This window comes from Chlorocebus sabaeus, chromosome 14 (genome assembly GCF_047675955.1).
Source record: "Chlorocebus sabaeus isolate Y175 chromosome 14, mChlSab1.0.hap1, whole genome shotgun sequence".
In the NCBI taxonomy this organism is placed as follows: domain Eukaryota; kingdom Metazoa; phylum Chordata; class Mammalia; order Primates; family Cercopithecidae; genus Chlorocebus; species Chlorocebus sabaeus.
In genome coordinates, this window is record NC_132917.1 from 73,394,398 (window position 1) to 73,412,595 (window position 18,198).

At 39.2% G+C, this 18,198-nt stretch overlaps 1 protein-coding gene across 6 annotated transcripts in view; it reads left to right on the forward strand.

Annotated features, from left to right (window-relative positions):
• The window catches only part of ALMS1 (ALMS1 centrosome and basal body associated protein), a 228,773-nt gene that overhangs the window by 141,049 nt on the left and 69,526 nt on the right, over positions 1-18,198 (forward strand). For all 6 annotated transcript variants that reach the window (XR_012095364.1, XM_073023075.1, XM_073023076.1 and 3 more), the window contains 2 exons: positions 608-849; positions 12,533-12,658. Coding sequence is in view for 5 of the 6 variants with exons in the window: in XM_073023075.1 (XP_072879176.1) it covers positions 608-849; positions 12,533-12,658 (368 nt within the window). In the remaining variant the exon portion in view is untranslated. The remainder of the gene's footprint in view (positions 1-607; positions 850-12,532; positions 12,659-18,198) is intronic.

Here is an 18,198-nt window from a genome sequence, read left to right on the forward strand (position 1 = left end):
GTTCAGTGCATACACAAAGGAGGAGGGGAAGATTAAGCTTAACCTTCTTTGGTGGGAGGTATCCACTCTGTTATCTGGACTTCTTCTTAAGCAAAATTTGCTGCTTCTTTCTAATTATTTATGTATTCAGTTATTTACTTGCTCCACTCTGTTTTAATATTAATTCCCTGTGATCTCAAGATATAACTACAACCTTGAAAACTCCTGGTTCTCCCAGAACTCCTTGATGGAATGCTCTGTTTCTTGTTTATCTTTGTACACTGTGTGTATTTAGCATAGTCCCCTAATTTATAGTGGACATCTAGTAATTTAAAAAAATGTATTTTCAATTCAGCTGAAAAATACCATTTCCTCAACTAACTTATATAATTTAACATTCTAAATTAAAAGTAGGTTTTAAGATAAAAGTAAATGTGTGATAACATTGTATCAAACAAAAGAAAAAGGGTACTGCAGAAATTTTACCTTAATAACATTTGACGTTGATGTGTCCACAAAATATTCCTATAGCTACTTAAATATTCCCTGAAACCACTTTTGGAAAGAGATTTCAGTTTCTAATAGGCCAAGGAGATAACCTGCTGTATTCTTTCTCTTTTTTGGTTAGATTATCCAAGAAGATAAAGACTCCACTTTCTGCTTTCTCTGAAAAACTGTCATCTGATGCAGTCACTCAGATAACAACAGAAAGTCCAGAAAAGACCCTATTTTCATCTGAGATTTTTATTAATGCTGAAGATCGTGGACATGAAATTACAGAGCCTGGTAACCAGAAACTACGCAAAGCTCCTGTCAAGTTTGCCTCATCATCTTCAGTCCAGCAGGTTACTTTTTCTCGTGGCACAGATGGTAAGAGAATGTGATTTCATTTTAGATTGTTAGACCAGCTCTTTTGTGTAATTATGTTAGAAATTTGTGGTTGTGCCTTTCTAGTCAGAAAACCTAATTTTAATTTAAGAATTAGGGTCCATATGATTATATCTGTCTTTTATTTGCATAGCTGTCAACAGAATGTGATTTACTATATTTTTATCTTAATCTCTAGCAGAGTTAACATGTAGAACTCATGCCGTTTGTGGTTAAAACTTATTTTTGTCTCATATTTGCAATAAAAATGCAAGGAGTTCATAACAACTTGAAAGTAATGGAGGTCTGCTTTTAAAAGGGCAGATAAATTATCTTGTATTATAGTAATGTTATTACTATATAGTGTGTATATAGAGTATGTATATACTAAATACTATAACAAATAGATGCATAAGCATGTGATAGTGCAAACACAATAGCAGTTTATCTCTTGCTTATAAAGCAATCACCAGAGACCCAGGTTGACTTCTTGCTCTGTTGTCTTTAAAATACGTAACCCAAGGTTATGTTGGATTTACCTTCATGGTCAGCTGGAAGGAACAGAAAGCATGGAGGAGCATATATAGGAGATGTTTACAGGCCAGGTCTGGAAGTAACCCAAATCACTTTCAGGAATGTAGTTTAGGTGTGTTTTCCAAAATGAAGAAGAAATGGATGTTGGTGAATAGGTAGCAGTCTTTACCATAAGGTGAACATTTAGAGTGTTTTATATGCTATAGTTTCAGTGATATTTTGATAGTACTTTTACCATATAACATTTAGAATTAGAGCAAATTGTATGTTATTTTCTTTTTTGAGTAAGTAGCAGGAAAATTAACAATTAAGTTTCCATTCTTCCTCAAATGAAGATGGAAACTTTACTAATTTTTAAAATATTTACTACTTTGGACAAATATACTCAAAGTACATTTTAAGTTTCTCTACTTACACAAAAAAGTTGTCCATCTACACATATAGATAGAATATACCTAAATGTAAAGAAAAATGTTTGGTTCAGCATTTAAATTGCATTGAATTTAAATAAGTGCATTTATATACTAAGATGGTTATAATTCTTGAACATTCTTCTTGTGAAATTAAAGCATACCAAATATATATATATGTATAGTTTAATAAATCATCATAAAGAACATCCTTATGTGTTGGTTACCTGTTGTTACAGTGATACAGTACAACAAACAACCTAAAAAATCTCCATGGTTTGTAACAGCAGACATTTGTTTTTCTTACTCACAGGCTTATGGGTCAATTGGACTTTGGCTGGGCTGGCTGTAAGCTGCGGAAATGGTTTGGGTCTGTTCCGGATACTTCTTTCTGAGACTCAGGCTAATGGGTCAATAACTATCCTAGAGTGTGGTGTTCTCATGGTAGTGGCAGAAACACAAGAGAAGAAACAGCTGTAAAAGCAGCATGCAGTAGCTCACACCTGTAATCCCAGCACTTTGGGAGGCTGAGGCGGGCAGATCACGAGGTCAGGAGATCAAGACCATCTTGGCTAACACGATGAAACTTCATCTGTACTAAAAATACACACACACACACAAAATAGCCGGGCATTTTGGCGGGCGCCTGTAGTCCCAGCTACTTGGGAGGCTGAGGCAGGAGAATGGCATGAACCCGGGAGGTGGAGCTTGCAGTGAATCGAGATTGCGCCACTGCACTCCAGTCTAGGCGATAGAGAGAGACTCCGTCTCCAAAAAAAAAAAAAGCATGTTTTAAACCTCTGCGGTCCTCAAATGGATGAATTTATAGAGGCTATGATTTATGGTTCATATAAACTTTTTATCAAAGGATTAATATTATTTAGTTTACTAATTATTATTTTCAACACTGTGGGTCAAAAGTAAAATTTTATGAGGTTTTTTTTTTTTTTTGGTACAAAACATTTTAAGGTACAAAGAATTGCATGTTAACTACATGACTGCTTACCCATTACTCTGAATTAACAGGTTCCTCTACCCCTTTCTAGTGCTTTTTTCCTTTCCCGGAAGCAGCCATTATTTGCTATGTATTCACTTCTTCCCCTAGACAGGCAGTCCAGTGTAACCTTAAGACTACTACATCCAAACAAAGTTTTTGAGGACTTCAAAAAACTTCAAAAAGTTCTTTATTTGTCTCAGATCCATCTCCATGTGATAGTCATTTCTGCTCTGGGTCCATTGTAATTTTGTCCAATCGTTGCTGTTAATTTTCTCCAACCTGTGAGCTACGTGGCAGATTCAGCCATTGCTGTCAAACTTCATATACACCGATGGAGAAAGAAAATTAATAAATCAGATTCTAACAATAACTACAGCAATGACCAAATAGAATTGGAGGCTACAGCTTTTTTTTTTTTTTTTCTTTTTTCTTTTTGCCTGATAGAGTGGTACAAATATTCCTAAGTTGTCTCAGACTAAGGTTGAGGTCATTTTTTTTTTTTTTTTGAGACGGGGTCTCGCTCCATCTCCAGGCTGGAGTGCAGTGGCGTGATCTTGGCTCACTACAACCTGCACCTCCCAGGTTCAAGGATTCTCCTGCCTCAGCCTCCCAAGTAGCTGGGACTGTAAGTGTGCACCACCATGCCCAGCTAATTTTTGTATTTTTAGTAGAGATGGAGTTTCACCATGTTGGCCAGGATGATCTCCATCTCTTGACCTCGTGATCCGCCCACCTTGGCCTCCCAAAGTGCTGGGATTACAGGCATGAGCCACTGCGCCTGGCCTAGGTCATTTTTTATTAATTCCTTGACTGGACTTTCTTTAGAGGTCACTTTGCCATGCCCAGTGATAGAAATTAATACCTCTAGGTGTTAATCATACTCCTTTTTAAAAGTAACCTTATTTCTTCTGGATAATTCAGGTCAATCATAGATTTAGTCAGCACTCTGTATGCTGCTCTGTGTTTTGCTGTAGTGATATAAAAAATGTTAATTAAGTAGCTAGGTGGCTCCTGTCCCTAGTAGAATTGTCCCTTTCTTATTTCTAAGATCTTCCATTTAACAACACTTATAGTCACAAAGGTTGAAAGCAAAAACTTCTTAAAAAGCTTCTTTGTTCCCAAATGCATGCGTTCCATCTGGTACTCGGTGTAGGCAAGTACCGTCTATGGTTCAGAGCATATCCCATATGCCGTAAGAAAGCATTGTAGACTCAGAAAGTGGTGTTCCCCAGCTTATGCCATAACACTTTTCAGTAAATAGCTCACTCACTTTATTTATTTATATTTTAGGTTTAGCATAGTTGTGGTTCATACGGCATGGATAAGGACAGGCAATCCCTTTAGGCATCAACCTTTTGTCTCATTTCCTTCGCTTGGAAGTGAATTTCTTCCTTAGAAGCAGGCTACTAACAATACGGAATTCATTGCCAAAATAAGTTATCAGAATGATAGAGTTGCCAAAGATGGTGACACAGTTCTAAGTAATATAAAGATTATTGTTTCTGGCCAGGCGTGGTGGCTCACACCTGTAATCCCAGCACTTTGGGAGGCCGAGGAGGGTGGATCACCTGAGGTCAGGAGTTTGAGACCAGCCTAGCTAACATGGTGAAACCTCATCTCTACTGAAAATACAAAAATTAGCTGGGCATGGTGGCGCATGCCTGTAATCCCAGCTACTCGGGAGGCTGAGGCAGGATAGTTGCTTGAACCTGGGAGGCGGAGGTTGCCGTAAGCAGAGATCGTGCCAACGCACTCCAGCCTGGGCGACAGAGGGAGACTTCCTCTCCCCCCGCCAAAAAAGAGTATTGTTTCCAGAGAAGGAGAGCTAATTCTACTCCAGGACAATCAGAATCAGTCTAGAGGGATTTGGGTTTTATTAACTAGAGACGAGTGACTAGGAGTCCATCTAGAAATGGTGACAGGATATAAGAGAAAACCGTGGTCTCTAAAAATAAGGATAAATGGAAGGAACTGAAGGTTTTTAGCCGTGAGAAATGGTAGCTGTATTCAAAATTCATAATCATATGAGCAATACAACCCTATGAAATGCTTAGAAATAACCAAAACAAAAATTTTAAATGACCTAATGCAGGAAACTTTAATCCTTTTGTAGAGATAGAAAATAATAATTGACTAAATTAAAAGAAAGGTATGATTCTAGGATGGAAGGGTGAATATTGTAAAGTTATCATGTATTCCCACATACATTTATACTCTAAAGTCATTCTGCACAAAGTTCTAATGGAACTGTTCTTTTGAACTGCTTGATTTATCTTTACAAATTTATTTTTATTTTTAATTCTTCTGGGTACATAGTAGACATAGATATTTATGAGGTACATGAGCTATTTTGATATAGGCATATAATGTATAATAATCCCATCAAGGTAAATGGGATATCCATCACCTCAAGCATTTATCCATTCTTTGTGTTAACAAACAGTCCAGTTACATTATTTTTGTTATTTTATTTTATTTTATTTTATTTTGAGATGGAGTCTTGCTTTGTCACCCAGGCTGGAGTACAGTGGGATGATCTCAGCTCACTGCAACCTCTGCCTCCTTGGTTCAAGCAATTCTCTGCCTCAGACTCCTGAGTAGCTGGGATTACAGGTGCCTGCCACCATGCCTGGCTAAATTTTGTATTTTTAGTAGAGACAGGATTTCACCATGTTGGCCAGGCTGATCTCGAACTCCTGACCTCAAGTGATCTGCCCACCTTGGCCTCCCAAAGTGCTGGATTATAGATATGAGCCACCACGCCTAGCTGTCTTTTGGTTATTTTAAAATGTACAATGAATTATTGACTGTAGGCCCTGTTGTGCTATCAAATACTATGTCTTACTGATTATCTAACTGTATTTTTATACCCATTAACAATCCTCACTTCCCCCACACCACTCACTACCCTTCCCAGCCTCTGGTAGCCATTTTTCTGTCTATGTTTGTCCATGTTGCTGCAAATGACAGGATCTCATTATTTTTTATGACTGAATAGTATTCCATTGTGTATATGTACTGCCTTTGTGTGTATGTACTACGTTGTATATATGTAACAGGTTAATTTACCCATTAATCTATTGATGGACACTTAGGTTGCTTCTAAATTTTGGCTATTGTGGACAGTGCTGCAATAAACATGGGGTGCAGATTTATCTCTTTGACATACTGATTTACTTACTTTGGTTATATACCTAGCAGTGGGATTGCTGGATCATGTGTTAGCTCTAATTGTAGTTTTTTGAGGAATCTCCGAACTAACTGTTCTCTATAGTGGTTGTACTAATTTACATTCCCAGCAATAGTGTACGAGAATTCCCTTTTCTCCACATTCTTGCCAACATTTATTGTATATCTTTTGAATAAAACCGTTTTAACTGGGGTGAGATGGTATCTCATTGTAGTTTTGCTTTGCAATTCTCTGGTGATCACTGATGTTGAACACCTTTTCATATGCCTGTTTGCCGTTTATATGTCTTGTTTTGAGAAATGTTTGTTCAGATCTTTTGCTCATTGTTAAATTGGATTATTAGATTTTTTTCCTATAGAGTTGTTTCAGTTCTTTATACATTATAGCTACTAATCCCTTGTCAGATGGATAGTTTGCAAGTATTTCCTCCTATTCTGTGGTTTGTCTCTTCACTGTTGTTTCCTTTGCTATGTGGAAGCTTTTTAACTTGATGTGATCCCATTTGTCTGTTTTTGCTTTGGTAACCTCTGCATGTGGGATATAACTCAATAAATCTTTGCTAATCTTTAATGTCCTAGAGAGTTTTCCCAATGTTTTCTTCTAGTAGTTTCATAGCTTGAGGTCTTAGATTTAAATCTTTAATCCATTTTGATTTGATTTTGTATATGATGAAATATAGAGGTTTAGCTTTATTCTTTTTGTTAAATTTATCTTATAGGATTCTGAGTTCTTTCTCTGTGTTATCTTGAATTTCTTTGAGTTTCCTCAAAGCAGATTTTTTTTTTTTGAGATGGACTCTTGCTCTGTCGCCAAGGATGGAGTACAGTGGTGCATTCTTGGCTCACTGCAGCCTCTGCCCCCTGGGTTCAAGCAGTTCTCCTGCCTCACCCTCCCGAGGAGCTGGGACTACAGGGGTACACCACCACACCCGGCTAATTTTTGTATTTTTAGTAGAGATGGGGTTTCACCATGTTGTCCAGGCTGGTCTCGAACTCCTGACCTCAGGTGATCTGCCTGCCTCGGCCTCCCAAAGTGTTGGAATTACAGGCATGAGCCACTGCACCCAGCCAAAACAGATATTTTGAATTCTTTGTCTGAAAGGTTCCACATCTCTGTTTTTCCAGGATTGGTTTTTAGTGTCATATTTAGTTCATTTGGTGAGGTCATGTTTTCGTAGATGGTCGAGAAGCTTGTGGATGTTTGTTGGTGTCTGAGCATTGAAGAATTAGGTATTTATTGTAGTCTTCACAGTCTGACTTTGTTTATACCCATCCTTCTCGGGAATGATTTCAAGGAATTCAAAGGGAGTTGGGTGTTATGGTCTGAGTTTTTGGTCACTGTAGCCATATCTCCATTAGGGGGCACCTCAAGCCTAGTAACACTGTGGCTCTTGCAGACTTGTAGAGGTACCACTTTGGAGGTTGTATTAGTCCATTTTCAAACTGCTGTAAGTATGCTACCTAAGACTGGTTAATTTGTAAAGAAAGGGGGTTTAATTGACTCAGTTCTGCATGGCTGGGGAGGCCTCAGAAAACTTAACAATCATGGCAGAAGGTGAAGGGAGAGCAAGGCACATCTTACATGGTGGCGGGAGAGAGAGAGGAAGCTCGGGGATAACTGCCACGTTAAAACCATCAAGATCTCATGAGTGCTCCCTCACTATCACAAGAACAGCATGAGAGAAACTGCTCCCATGATCCAATGACATCCCACCAGGTCCCTCCCTCAACATGTGGGGATTACAATTTGAGATGAGATTTGACTAGGGACACAGAGCCAAACCATATTATTCCACTCCGGCCCCTCCCAAATCTCATGTCCTTTTCACATTTAAAAACCAATCATGCCTTCCCAATAGTCCCCCAGAGTCAACTCATTCCAGCATTAACCCAAAATAAGTCCAAAGTCTCATCTTAGACAAGGCAGGTAGGTCCCTTCTGCCTGTGAACCTGTAAAATAAAAAACAAGTTAGTTCCAAGATACAGTGGGGGTACAGGCATTGGATAAATGTTCCCATTCCAAATGGGAGAAGTTGGCTAAAACAAAGGGGTTACAGGCCCCATGCAAGTTTGAAACCTGGCTGGGCAGTCATTAAATCTTAAAGCTCCAAAATTTCCTTCGACTCCATGTCATACATCCAGGGCATGCTGATGCAAGGAGTTGGCTCCCATGGGCTTGGGCAGCTCCACCCCTGAGGTTTTGCAGGGTACAGCTCCCACAGCTACTGTCATGAGCTGGTGTTTAGTGCCTGCAGCTTTTCTAGGTACACAATGCAAGCTGTTGGTGGATTCTGAGGTCTAGAGGATGATGGCCCTCTTCTCACAGCTCCACTAGGCTATACCCAAGTAGGGACTGTTAATGGGGCTCCAACCCATGTTACCAGTCTGCATTGCCCTAGTAGAGGTTCTCCGTGAGGCCTCTGCCCCTGCAGCAGACTTCTTCCTGGACATCCAGGCATTCATACATCCTCTGAAATCTAGGTGGAGGCTCCCAAAGCTCAACTCTTGTCTTCTGTGCACCTGTAGGCCCAACACCACGTGAAACTGCCAAAGCTTGGGGCTTGCACCCTCTAAAGCAATGTCCCGAACTGTTGTCCTTTTAGCCACAGATGGAGCTGGAGCAGCTGGGACACAGGGCACCAAGTCCCAAGGCTGCACAGAGCAGCTGGGCCCTGGGCCTGGCCCACAATACCATTTTTCCCTCCTAGGCCTCCAGGCCTGGGATGAAAGGGACTCCCATTAAGATCTCTGACATGCCCTGGAGACATTTTCCCCATTGTCTTGGCTACTAACATTTGGCTCCTCGTTACTTATGCAAATTTCTGCAGCCAGCTTGAATTCCTTGAATGGGTTTTTCTTTTCTAGTGCATAGTCAGGCTGCAAATTTCCCAAACTTTTATACTCTGCTTCCCTTTTAAACATAAGTTCCAATTTCAAACCCTCTCTTTGTGAAAGTACGTAACTGAATGCTTTCAGAATAAGCCAGGTCACCTCTTGAATGCTTTGCTGTTTAGAAATTTCTCCCGCCCGATACTGTAAATCATCTCTTTCAAGTTCAGAGTTCCATAGATCTCCAGGATAGGGGCAAAATGCTGCCAGTCTCTTTGCTAATGCATAGCAAAAGTGACCTTTATGCCATTTCCCAACAAATTTCTCATCTCCATCTGAGATGACCTCAACCTGGACTTCATTGTCCATGTCACTGTCAGCATTTTGGTCAAAGTCATTCAGTAAGCCTCTAGGATGTTCCAGACTTTCCCACATCTTCCTGTCTTCCTCTTAAGCCCTCCAAACTGTTCCAATCTCTGCCTGTTACCCGGTTCCCAAGTTGCTTCCACATATTCAGGTTATCTTCATAGCAGTGCCCCACTTCTGGCACCAGTTCTTTGTATTCATTTTCACACTGCTTTAAAGATACTACCTGAGACTGGGTAATTTACAAGTAAAAGAGGTTTAATTGACTCACAGTTCCACATGACTGGGGAGGCCTCAGGAAACTTAACAGTCATGGCGGAAGGTGAAGGGGGAGCAAGACACATCTTACATGGCAGCAGGAGAAAAAACTCAGGGGAAACTGTCACTTTTAAACCATCAACATCTTATGAGAACTCCCTCACTATCATGAGAACAAGGTGGGGGAACCACACCCATAATCTAATCACGTCCCACCAGGTCTCTGCCTCCACATATGGGGATTACAATTTGAGATGAGATTTGGTTGGATACTCAGAGACAAACCATATCAGAGGTTTTTAATAAGATCCAGAATAATTCTCTGGATTACCAGGTAGAGACTCTTGTTCTCTTCCTTTACTTTCTTCCAAAGGAATGGAGTCTCTCTCTCTGTGCTGAGCTGCTTGGAGCTGGTGTGACACAACCACCCCTGTGGCCACCACCAGTGGGACTGTTCTGGGTCAGACCTGAAGCCAGCAAACACTGGGTCACGCCTGAGGTCTACAGGAACCACTTCCTGGATACTGCCTATGTTTGTTCAAGGCCCTGGGGCTCTGCAATCAGCAGGTGGCAAAGCCAGGCAGTCTTGTGTGCTTTCCTTCAGGGTGGCGATTTCCCCTTGGCCCTAGGCAGGTCCAGAATTGCTGTCTTGGAGCCATGACCTGAAGTCAGAAACCTTAGTGCTTTATTCTGCTGTGGCTGAACTGACATCTATGCCACAAGACAAAAAGTTCTTCCCCTTCTTTCCTCTTTTTCCCACAAACAGAATTCACTCCCCGTGGCCACCACTGCCCCAGGCTTGTGATGAGTACTGGCTGCCTACCACTGATATTCATTCAAAGCCCAAGGGCTCTTTTGTCAGCTTGGGTGAATGCTTCTAGGCCTAGGACTCTCCCCTCAGGGCTGTGGGCTCCCTTCTGGCCCAGGGCAGGTCCGGAAATGACATCCACAAGCCAACACCTGGAATCAGGAACTCCTGGAGCCTACTTTGTACTCTACTCCTCTGTGGCTGAGCTGGCACCTAAGCTGCAAAACAAAGTCCTATTTAATCTTCCCTCTCCTTTTCTCAAGCAAAGGGAGTCTCTCCTCGTAGCCACCATTGCTGGGAAATTGCTGGGTCACACCTGAGGCCAGCACATCTCTGAGTTTTACCCAGGTGATACTGCCTGGCTACCACTGCTGACTATTCAGGACCCAGGTATTCTTTAGTCAGCAGGTGATGAATCCTACCAGGACTGGGTCCTTCAAGGCAGCAGGTTCCTTTCTGGCCCAGGGTGTGTCTAGAAATGTTGTCCAGGAGCTAGGTCATGGAATGGAGGCCTCAGGACTCTGCCTGGCATCTCTATCATACTGTGGCTGAGCTGGTATCCAGGTTGCAAGACAAAGGCCTGTTTAATCTTCCATCTTCCCAAGTGAAAGGAAGGAGCCTCTCCTGGAACTGCAAGCTGTGCTGTCTGGGTTTGGGTATGGAGTGGCACAAGTGTTTCCCTTGGCCATTTCGGCTGGTGTCTTACTAGGTTGCATACCCCCAAGTCAGCTGGTTCTGATTCCAGCACACCACCAAGACTTTCCTGGGAATTGCGTTTCTTATTACTTTAGGTTATGGTATAACTATTTTATCACAGAAACCCTAAATTACAGGTAAGTAGTCTAGAGCAGATAGCTGAGTTGCATGTCTGGTGGCTCTGTCATCCTTCCATCTCTGGAAGTGTGACTTCCGTTTCTGGTTCTAGAGTAACTGCTACCGCTATCATGATCTGCAGTATCTAGGAAGTGGGGGGCTTTAATGGGATAACTTTACGGGAATGCCTAGAAGTTGCACACATTCTCGCACTCTTCCCACGGACTGATCAAAGTTACCCACACGTTCACACATGGCTGTGAGGGAGATTGGAAGTATATATAGATGTATAGATGTAAGGAGGGAGGGAAGTTGGACACGAGGGCATATTTGACAGTTTCTACCAATCATGAAAGAAAAACTATTATATAGAAAAAAAAAAGTCCATAATAGTAAGATGAGGGCATATTTTTAAAATGAGATTCCTTTTACCCCTATTAGCAATTAATCGTTTCTTAATGACTCTACATGTGCTGTTGGAGGAAGAGTAAATTGTCACAGACATATTAATAAGCAATTTAGCAGTCAGTACCTTTTTAAAAACTTCACGAAGGGTGTAATTTTTCACTTTGTAAAAAGAATTTACCTCAGATGGGTGATGGGGAAGAATAAGTATAAACGGGAAAATCTTTATTCACAGAATTCTTTATAATTGAACATTTTAACACAACCTGCATTTTCAACACTAGGCTAAGAGTTGACTATGTTTAATCTGTGGTTTAACCATACAAATGTGAAGAATAGGAAGTAAAATGAATATTTTTATTTTAAATAGAAAATAGAAAAGCTGAATTTCAAATTACGCGTACTATATGCAGACACTTTGTAAACAAACAACAGGAAAAGATGGGTAAGATATACATTAAAATGTTAATAATAATTATCCTTCAGTGGTAGCACCTTGTAATTTTTACTTTTATGTATTTTCTTAATATTGAAAATTCATACTCTTGCAGTGGAAACTATGTTTTGAAGCCCTGTCACACAGATGAGAATTAGACTTACTGTCTGTGACTCTGGAAGCAAAATAAGACCAGTATAAGGGCTTGATTATGACCAGGTTACGGTTCAATGTAAGATAAGATGTTTTTTAGTTAGAGTCATTTATATATGGAATGGATTGCTAAAAAGTCATCTCAATGAAACCTATTCCTACCATCCTACTTAAACTGTTTCCCCTGCATTTAAACCTCAATTTCTCCTGTATTCCTAATTACCCTCAGCATTTCTGTATTTTCTCTGTATCACTTATAATTTATTAAAATGCTAGATAATTTACTCATTTAGTATGTTAATTATTTACTGTATATTTTCCTCCTCTAGAATTCTCATTCTTCTTGAAGGCAGAAATACATTTCTCTTTGTTCACTCATAAATTCCAAAAGTCATGAGCACTGCCTGAAACATAGAAGGCATTCCATATTTGTTCAGTGAATTAATAAATGTTTTTCTTATTAATTGTTCTGATTTTTACCTCCTTAGGTCAGCCTTTATTATTGCCATATAAGCCTTCTGGTAGTACGAAGATGTATTATGTTCCACAATTAAGACAAATTCCTCCATCTCCGGATTCCAAATCAGATACCACCGTTGAAAGCTCCCATTCAGGTATTATGCAGAAATTATTCAAAGTTTTATTATTTGAAATTTTATTTGTGTATTGGCTAGTTGATTCTGTAGTGACAAAAATCCAGTGCTCTTTAATTTTTCAGTGAAATATGGAACTTTTCATACATTGATCTCTGGTTCAGATAGATAAGTTATTTGATCAGATATATTATATACACATAGGCATTTATAAATATTTGATGAAGGAAATTGTATGGATCATTATTTGGGTTAGTGGGCTCTATCTAGGGCAAAGTTTCTAAGCTTTCTTGGTTCACAGCACCCTTAGTGTTTCATTGATTTATTTTCTCCGCTTTATGTATAATAAGCAATTATTTTTTTCAAATAGCAACTAAGGAATTAGGACATAAATACTAATTGTTTTGATCTAACAACTAATTTAACAAATTTGTTATTTATTTTTGGTTTTGGTTTTTGAAAAAAGAATTTGTTCATAAATAACCACGATTACTTACTAATGACATGTGTGTAGCTGTTGGACACTATGCAGCTTCTCAAACCATGAGATGAGGTTGGACCCTCTCTTATTTTCTGCTTTTTATTACAGCAGCTGCCAAAAATCCAGCTTTTGCCAAGGCACAACAGCATTGAAAGGAACATAACACTATCTGATGTTGACACTTTGACCTTGAGCTAGTAGTTTATCACTGTCCTTTCCCTAGAATTTTAAAATATCCTGCAGCATCTCTGTGAATCCACTACAGAGGAGCTGCAGAGTTAGGAAATGAATAGTACCCTGTGGAGGCACTAGGTAAATATTTCTTATAGAAGATTTTAAGTTAAGGGTGCAGAGTTGGTGTGGTGTAGCGTTTTGATTGGTGGGACAGTGTTTTGAGTTGTCCACAGGAGATGACTTGGTTTACTTTAGACAAATTGTTTTTTCCATGATTATCTATAAATATCAATATATGTGTAGAAATTACAAAGAAAGGAGAAGTTGTTCCTGGTCTTAGGCAAACATTTTTGTTACTTTTGTCTGAAAGAGAACCAAACTAGCTTCTGATAGTAACTGCATTAAAGCTTCTGATATAACCTCGCCTAATTTCTCACAATGATAGCATTGAAAAAAAAAAAAGGACCACAAAAATACTCACCAAAAGTTAAGATTAATTGTTAAGTTTATAGCCATAAATGAAATGTTTACTCCTTGCAAGGCTATGGTTTTAAAAACACTGTTAACGGCTACCAGAAAGAAAACAAGTTCACTTAATTAATTGTAGGTAGGAAAATCTTCTATCCCACTTACTTACAGTTCAGAAGACAGAATGTCTGTAAACAGTAGAAACCTGGTCAGATGTGCCAGTACTTTCTTTTTTTTTTTTTTTTTGAGACGGAGTCTTGCTCTGTCGCCCAGTTCTGAGGCCTCCTGTGTCCTGCTATCCATAGACATCACTAACACTTCCATCTGGTTGGAGAGATTAACTTAAAGATTGAATAGTGTAGGTGATGGGAGAAGAAAATGACTCAGGACTGGCACCCCATATCCTGAGACATACATTTTCTGTAATAAAGTACTGTATGCATCAGTAAGACAAAAAGAGATCTAGTTGCCATATACACTTGAGATTGTTTTTTCATGTTCTTCATCTATTCTGAGAGTGAGGAAGTTGGAAATAGAAAACAATCCTTTCTTAGACCAGTAGACCTACACTGGATGAAAGCCTAGGAATTGTTCTAATTCCTGGCCATTTTCTATGAATATGTTGTGCATCTATAGATATGAGAGGAGCCAATTAGAGTTTGGGGCCAGGAGCAAGACATACATCATTGTTAGAAAATATTTGGGCCAAATAATTGTTCTTCAGTTGAGAATAAGTAAATAATAGAACTCATAAGATCCAAACAACAAGGGCGACAAAAAACAAGGGCAAAGGAAATAGCCATCCAAAGAAAGAGATAAATGTCTGCAAATAAACCAGTCGTAATGGCAACCCAGGGAGTATTTATTCAAGAAAAATGGCCAAATCCCACTAAGAACAGTAAGCGTTGGCATTTTAACTTGTCCTAGTCCCATTCCCAGTACCTCAGCTCAGTGATAGACTTAAGAAATATAGCTTTCTTTTCCAAGACCAGAGGATGCAAAATGGAGCTGGCCTCTTTTAAAACTTCTTTCCCAAAGAATTGTTAAAATTTGATGTGTCTAGTGGTTCCATGGAAGATTCCTCTCAAAGGCTTACCTTTACTTGACCTGACTGGGAGCCATCCAGTGCTAAAGGCCTCTGGTGAAAGGGAGGGAAAGATGTTTATCAAAAACATTTACAGACAAGTATTTTAATATCATAGTGGCTGAGGTGAGGACTAACAGTTGAGGTAAACAGTAAACTAACTGAAAAGCTTAAAAGGAAAACTTGAGGATAAGATGTTGATAGATTCTTTGAAAGGCTCTGACATATTCCTAAGACTCTGTGAGACCCCATACATGCATAGGCCTGTGTATGCTTGGGAAAGACCCAAGGCACTAGGTCTTATCTCTGGCTGACCTTGAGGAGGGTCTGTACAAGAAGAAAAGGGAAGGCTAAGGTAGAGTTGGCAGCTGCCTAGGTTAGTGTTGAAGGTACATCCCAACATATGCATGGAGCCATTTGATAAAGGCTGGGAGATTTATTGGTTCTAGGCATTTAAGGAAATTTCTGTTCAGGCATTAGCTGATCACTAAACTAATTGAGTAGTAACTTCAATGGCCATATATAACAGAGAATATAGACTTTACAGAATTAGTTTAGAGAAGTTATTAAAACAACATAAAGCAACAATACCAAACCTTGGAATGGAAATAGAATCTGATTTCCAGAGTTGCTGCATTATATTATTTAAATGTCCAGGCCAGGTGTGGTGGATCATGCCTGTAATGCCAGCACTTTGGGAGGCCGAGATGGGAGGATTGCCTAAACCCAGGAGTTTGAGATCAGCCTGGGCAATGTAGCAAGACCCTGTCTCTACAAAAAATTAAAAATTAGCCAGGCATGATGGCATATGCTTGTAGTCTCAGCTACTTGGAAGGCTGAGGCATGAGTATCACTTGAACCCTGGAGTTTAAGGCTGCAATGAACTATGATTACACTACTGCACTCTACTCTGGCCAACAGAGTGAGACCATGTCTCAAAGAACAAAAACAAAAACAAACACAAAGGCAACAAAAGAAAAATATATATGTGAGACTTTATCAAAATTCAGAACTTTTGTATACAAAATCCAGTCAACAGAATGAAAAGGTGACTCACAGGAGAAAATATTTGCAAATCATGTATCTGATGAGGGATTAATATCTAAAATATGTAAAGAACTCTTACAACTCAACAACAATAACCCAAACAATCTGATTGATAAATGGGCACAGAATTTGATGAACATTTCTTCAAGGAAGATGTGCAAATAGCCAATAAGCACGTGAAAATCTTCTCTACATCATTAATCATGAGGGAAATGCCAATCAAAACCGTAGTAAGATACCCCTTCACACCCATTGGAATCACTGTTATTTTAAAAAACAAGCAAATAAAGGGAAATTATCAGTGTTGTCGGGGATGTGGAGAAATTGGAACCACTGCTTATTGCTGGTGGAATGTAAAATGGTATAGCCATTATACAAAATATTGTGGCTGTTCCTCAAAAAATTACACATAGAATTATAGTATGATCCAGTAATTCCACTTTTAAATATATACCCCAAAAAGTGAAAGTAGGATCTTGAAGAGCTATTTGTATGCCCATGTTCATAACAGCATTATTCACAATGGCCAAGAGGTGGAAACAACCCAAATGTCTATTGATCTATGAATGGATAACAAAATGTGACATATATGTGTCATGGAGTATTATTCAGCCTTAAAGAGGAATGAAATTCTGATACATGCTACAACATGGATGAACTCTGAAGACATTAGGCCAGTTGAAATAAGCCAGTCTGCTTATATGAGGTACCTAGAAAAGTCAGCTTCATAGAGACACAAAGTGAACTGTGTTTACCAGGGGCTGGGGGTAGGGGGACTGGGAAGTTACTATTTAATGGGGACAGAGTTTAAGTCTGGGAAGATGAATAAGTTCTGGAGGTAGATGATGGTGATGGTTGTATAACAGTGTGAATGTACTTAATGCCACTGAACTGTACGCTTAAAAATGGTTATTTTTTTGTGGGTTTTTTGTTTTTTTGGTTTTTGGTTTTTGGTTTTTGGTTTTTTTGAGACAGAGTCTTGCTTTGTCACCCAGGCTGGAGTACAGTGGCACAGTCTCAGCTCACTGCAGCCTCTGCCTCCTAGATTCAAGCAGTTCTCCTGCCTTAGCCTCCTGAGTAGCTGCGATTATAGGCACCCGCTACCACACCCAGCTAATTTTTGTATTTTTAGCAGAGACGGGGTTTCATCATGTTGGCCAGGTTGGTCTCGAACTCCTGACCTCAAGTGATCTTCCTGTCTCAGCCTCCCAAAGTCCTGGGAATACAGGCATGAGCCACTGCATCCGGTCATGGTTACATTTTATGTATATTTTACCACAGTTAAAAAAACTTAAGAAGTTACCAAAAAAACTTAATTGAGTTTTAAAAGTAGATATCTATCTTCCAAATCAGTGTTGAGTACATGAAATTAGCAAAGTAACAAAACAAGAAACATAGGGAACTTTAAGATAGCATAAACAATTAAATCAGATGAGTGGAATTCAGTGAGATGTCTTTAGCTATGATAAATAATTTTAGCATACATTGATATTGTCTCATACATGTATTTAACTTAAGCAAGTTCCAATAAATATACTTAACAAGAAAGAAGAGAATTTTAAAAGTACAGGTGTTTTGTGCATGCACTCTACCCTTTATGAACGTATGACTAAGGAAGAATATGTAATGAAAGATGGAAAACTTCATTCTCAAAGTTCATTGTAGTCCTCGTTTGCCTTTTATAGTGTAAGCATCTTACCTTGCTTGTCTGGGTATGATTCTAGAGTTTGAAGAAATGTCTTTTTGGTACAATGTCAGGTACTTCATCAGGTGCTCAGATTCAGGCGCAGCAATAAGTTGCAAGCCTGGAGGCAAAAATGGACTCTGGTGGGTTTCTTGAGCAGGCACGATGTCAGTTTCAACATATGCCTTCCTAAGGGTGATTTTGACCCTCTATGGCAAGGTTTTCACCTCATATGCTGACTTTAAACCCTAAATTCCGTTTAAAATCTCTACTTTAGTGAAAAAATAGTAATGAGACTGTATATGGTATGATCCTTGTATATGTTCACTTAGTAGGATATATAACCCAGATTTAGTTGGGTTTTCTTTTAGTGTTTCCTTCATACTTTCCTGAATTTTGTACAACGATCAGTTTGAATTTTTTTTTTTTTAAATGATAGGAGGCTGTCAGCTCATGTTCATTTGTTTATTCAAACAATAGGTATTAAAGATGTTACTGTGTTCCAGACAGATATACTGTGGTAGGTGTTACAATTTCAGTATTGCTCAAAAAAAACTATGATGGAGTTTATGTTCACATTGGATGATAGATACTCGACCATAAATAAGTACATAATTACAAGT